At 40.9% G+C, this 4765-nt stretch overlaps 1 protein-coding gene across 1 annotated transcript; it reads left to right on the top strand.

Moving 5' to 3' along the window:
• The first annotated feature begins 1326 nt into the window (after positions 1-1326).
• On the top strand, positions 1327-4499 carry LOC127095943 (uncharacterized). Its single transcript, XM_051034582.1, has 7 exons — positions 1327-1518; positions 1600-2850; positions 2932-3253; positions 3353-3519; positions 3660-3964; positions 4007-4074; positions 4126-4499. Exons 1-7 carry the CDS (start codon positions 1327-1329, stop codon positions 4497-4499), a joined length of 2679 nt encoding a protein of 892 aa, XP_050890539.1.
• The last annotated feature ends 266 nt before the right edge of the window (positions 4500-4765 follow it).

Raw genomic sequence — 4765 nt, 5'->3', positions numbered from 1 at the left:
AAGCTGGCAACTAATAAAATCCATATTGGAGATACTATAGTTGCTGAAGTTGATAAGAAGTTGAAGGCGATGAATATAGGTACCTAACAGGTGGCGCAGGTCCAACCAGTGCCTACTGTCTACTGTGAAATTTGTAGTGGTCCGCACCAAACTGTCTATTGTTTTGCAACTCCTCAACAAGTGGAGGAAATCAAATTTTTGAAGCAGAATAATCCTTATTCCAACACGTACAATCCAGGTTGGAAGAATCATCCCAACTTCTCATGGAAAGACCAAAAAGGAATCGCTCCTCAACATGGTCAGTACTAAACTCAATATCAACAACAACGGTAACAACATGCCCCTAAGAAAGCTGATTGAGAAATTGCTATTGAAAGAATGGCAGCTCATAATGTTCAATTTCAAGAAGAAACCCGGAACAATTAGAAAAACACCACAACATCCATAAAGAATCTTGAAGTCCAAATAGGTCAAATCGCTCAGCAACTAGCTTCGAGTTCTCAAGCACACGGTGCTCTACCTAGTGCAACCGTGACAAATCCTAGAGAGCATAATAATGTGATCATGGTGACAACAAGAAGTGGTAAATCGTATGAAGTTGTCGAGGAAGTGGATGAAACGGAAGACCAATTGATCGAAGTGGACCTTGAGATCAAAGATAATGAAGTTGTTAGGGAAGAAGTGGTAGCACCGAAACCGGTTGTGAAAGAATCAATCATTGCGCCCAAGCCGGTTGTTAAGCTTCCCTTCCCCACTAGAAACAAGAAAAAAGGACAACATGAGAAAAACTTTGAAAAATTCTTAGAGTTATTCAAGAAGATGGAGATTAACATTACTTTGTTGGAGGCACTTGAACAAATGCCTACTTATGCCAAGTTCAGGAAGGACATCATTTCGAAGAGGCGTACCACCGGCACTAACCCGATTATTCTAACTGAAACTTATAATGCTATTTTGTAGGGTATGAAGATTCCGATAAAGAAGAAAGATCGAGGAGTTGTCACTATCCCGTGTATTATTGGAGATAGGTCATTCAACAAAGCGCTTATTGATCTGGGAGCTAGTGTGAGTCTGATACCGTTATGCATTTACAAGAAGCTTGGTATAAGGGTTGTGCAAGATACCAGGATGAGACTTCAATTCACTGATCATTCGGTCAAGAAACCGTATGGCATTGTCGAAGATGTTCTGGTGAAAACTGATAAGTTTGTATTTCCGGTGGATTTTGTAATTCTTAAAATGCCAGAAGATGAAGAGATCCCTCTCATTCTGGGGAGACCCTTTTTGGAGACATGACGGTGCTTGATAAACATAGAAGAAGGAACAATGAGGTTGAAGGTTTATGATGAGGAATTGAAAATCGATGTTCGAAACACCATGAGGTACAAGGATGATATTTGTACTAGTCATACTATAGAGGTTCTGGATCAGGTGACGACATATGATAATCCTTTGCATACACCACAATCACCGTTGGAAAGAGTGTTGAGTTTATCCATTTTCGATTCGGATAAAGAGGTAGACAACGGGGAATCTGAAGTGCTAGCCTTGTTGGACGCACAACCCCCGTGGAAAGGATCTTGACCATGCCGGTGGGAGGATTTACGCCTGCCTCAATCTAGCGATGAGAATGAAGAACCAAAGAAGGAAACAGAGTTGAAACAACTTCCTAACAATCTTAAATATGTCTTTCTCGAACCTGAAGGAAAATGTCCTGCTATCATAAACTCGAGCCTTCAAAATATCCAAGAAGAAAAGCTCATCCAAGTCTTGAAAAAGTACAAAAATGCTATTGGATGGGCATTTGAAGATTTGAAGGGTATTAGCCATACTGTTTGCATGCATAAAATTCTCATGGAAGATGACCATAAATCGGTAGTCCAACCGCAGAGAAGACTCAATCCTGCAATAAAGGAAGTAGTTCGGAAAGAGGTGGTGAAATTGTTAGACTTGGGTCTTATATATCCTATTTCTGATAGCCCGTGGGTGAGCCCGGTTCATGTTGTCCCTAAGAAAGGGGGGACCACCGTAATAAAGAATGAAAAAAATGAGTTAATTCCTACTCGAACAATAATCGAGTGGCGTGTTTGCATTGACTACAGAAGGTTGAACACAACAACTAGGAAGGACCATTTCCCTTTGCCATTTATTGACCAGATGTTGGAGAGGTTTGCCGGGCATGATTACTACTGTTTTCTAGATGGATACTCCGGGTATAATCAGATTGTTGTAGCTCTGGAAGACCAAGAAAAGACAGCATTCACATGCCCGTATGGGGTTTTTGCTTACAAAAGAATGCCATTCAGGTTGTGTAATGCTCCAACCACCTTCCAACGATGCATGGCTTCCATTTTTGCCGACATGCTCGAAAAGCATATGGAAGACTTCATGGATGACTTCTCGGTTTTTGGATCCTCATTCGATAACTGTTTAACTAATCTCTCTCTTGTTTTAGACAGGTTCCAGAAAATGAATTTAATTCTGAACTACGAGAAATGTCATTTCATGGTGCGTGAGGGGATAATGTTGGGTCACAAAATTTCCTACAAGGGAATTGAAGTTGACCAAACAAAAGTGGAAGTGATACCTAAACTCCCACCCCCGGTTAATGAGAAGGGTATCATGAGTTTCTTAGGACAAGCAGGTTTTTACCGCAGGCTCATCATAGATTTCTCAAAAATTGAAAAATTGCTGACCACTCTATTGGTTAAAGATAAGGCGTTTCTGTTCAACAACGAATGCCCCATGGCCTTTGAGACATTGAAGAGCAAACTGATTTTAGCACCCATTGTTATTGCCCCCAATTGGTCTCTTCCATTTGAGATCATATGTGATGCTAGTGATATTGCTGTAGGGGCAGTCTTAGGATAACGAAGGGAGAAATTATTACATGTAATTTACTATGCTAGTCATGTGTTGAACCCGACACAGATGAACTACACAACCACTGAAAAAGAGTTATTGGTTGCGGTTTACGCTTTTGATAAGTTCAGGAAATATTTGTTAGGATCAAAGGTTGTAGTGTATACGGACCATGCCGCTTTGAAATATCTGTTTGCTAAACAAGACTCGAAGTCGAGACTTCTCAGGTGGATCTTACTCCTCCAAGAATTTGATGTAGAGATCCGAGACAAAAGAGGGTGTGAAAACACAGTGGCAGATCATCTATCCTGCATGTCACCTATTGAAGAAATAGAAGAAAAGAGACCGATAAAGGATGAGTTCGCTGATGAACACATCCTCGTTGTTATCGGTATCCCGTGGTTCGCAGACTACGCGAATTATTTGGTGGGGGTGTCATCCCCAATGATTTTGATTCTAACAAAAAGAAAATTTTTGTTCATGATTGCAGGTTTTACTTGTGGGGTGAACCATTCCTATACAAAAGAGGAGTGGATGGGCTGGTCAGAAGATGTATCCCGGAGGAGGAGCAAAGGGATGCACTTAGAGCTTGTCATGATTCAGACCATGGAGGACACTTCAGTGGTAATCGAACAACGACCAAAGTTCTTCAACCAGGTCTATATTGGCCCACATTGTTCAAAGATGCCCAGGACATTGTCAAAGAATGCGAAAAATGTCAAAGAACGGGGAATATTTCTAAGATAAATCAAATACCGCAAAATGCTATGTTGGAGGTTAAATTATTTGATATCTAGGGAATAGACTTCATGGGGCCATTTCCACCATCCTGTGGGAAAAATTACATCTTGGTAGCAGTTAACTATGTATCAATGTGGGTGGAAGTTGTGGCATTGCCCACCAATGACTCTAAAGTGGTTGTGACATTTCTGAAGAACAATATCTTTTCGAGATTCGGGGTGCCAAGAGCACGTATTAGCGATGAAGGCACTTACTTTTTGAACAAACTGATGGAGAATATGCTAAAAAAGTATAATGTTAAACACAAGATCGCCACTCCGTATCACCCTCAAACGAGTGGCCAGGTCGAAGTGTCCAACAGGTAGATAAAGCAAATATTGGAAAAGGCTGTTTGCGCATCTAGGAAAGACTGGGCATTAAAATTAGAAGATGAAATATGGGCGTACAGAACGGCTTTCAAAGCGCCCATAGGTATGTCTTTGTATAAGTTGGTTTATGGTTAAGCTTATCACTTTCCACTAGAGTTGGAGCACACATCATTTTGGGCATCCAAATTCTTGAATTATGATCTAGCTAAAGCAGGTGAGTCCCGAATCCTTCAGCTCCACGAGTTAGAGGAGTTTCGGAATCAAGCATATGAGAACGCCAAGCTCTACAAAGAAAAAACAAAGAAATGGCACGATCAGAAGCTGCAGAGAAAGGAGTTTGTCGAGGGACAACTGGTGCTCTTGTTCAACTCCAGATTAAAGATTTTTCCAGGAAAGTTGAAATCCAGGTGGCCGGGTCCATTTATGGTTCACAAAGTGTTTCCCCATGGAGCTATCAAACTGAAAAATCCAAATAATGGGGATACCTTCAAGGTAAATGGACAAAGGTTGAAACACTACTATAAGTGACAGGAAAGTGGTATGATTGATAATGTTCATCTCCAAGGATGAGGGAGACGACGTCGATCCATGCGGCGTTAAATCTAGCGCTTCGTGGAAGGCAACCCACGCGGTTTTATTTTAATTATTTCCATGTTTGGTGTGTTTACAAGTTTATTCGTAGGTTCACAGGTACATCGCATAGTGCAGAAGAGAAGGGTTAAGTTAAACTCATAAAAGATTGTTGGATACCAGAGAACAGGATAATAACCAAAAACAGTGGAAAAATCAGAAAT

The sequence above is a fragment of the Lathyrus oleraceus genome, chromosome 6, assembly GCF_024323335.1.
Source record: "Lathyrus oleraceus cultivar Zhongwan6 chromosome 6, CAAS_Psat_ZW6_1.0, whole genome shotgun sequence".
NCBI lineage: Eukaryota > Viridiplantae > Streptophyta > Magnoliopsida > Fabales > Fabaceae > Lathyrus > Lathyrus oleraceus.
This window is presented reverse-complemented; position numbering and strand designations above follow the sequence as displayed.

Bases quoted from the DNA above. Each gene is read 5' to 3' on its own strand.
- LOC127095943 (XM_051034582.1), top strand. From the start codon at position 1,327: ATGAGGTTGAAGGTTTATGATGAGGAATTGAAAATCGATGTTCGAAAC. The intron at 3,520-3,659 runs GTCTATATTGGC...TTTGATATCTAG, and splicing joins GACCAAAGTTCTTCAACCAG to GGAATAGACTTCATGGGGCC. The intron at 4,075-4,125 runs GTATGTCTTTGT...ACTTTCCACTAG, and splicing joins GGCTTTCAAAGCGCCCATAG to AGTTGGAGCACACATCATTT.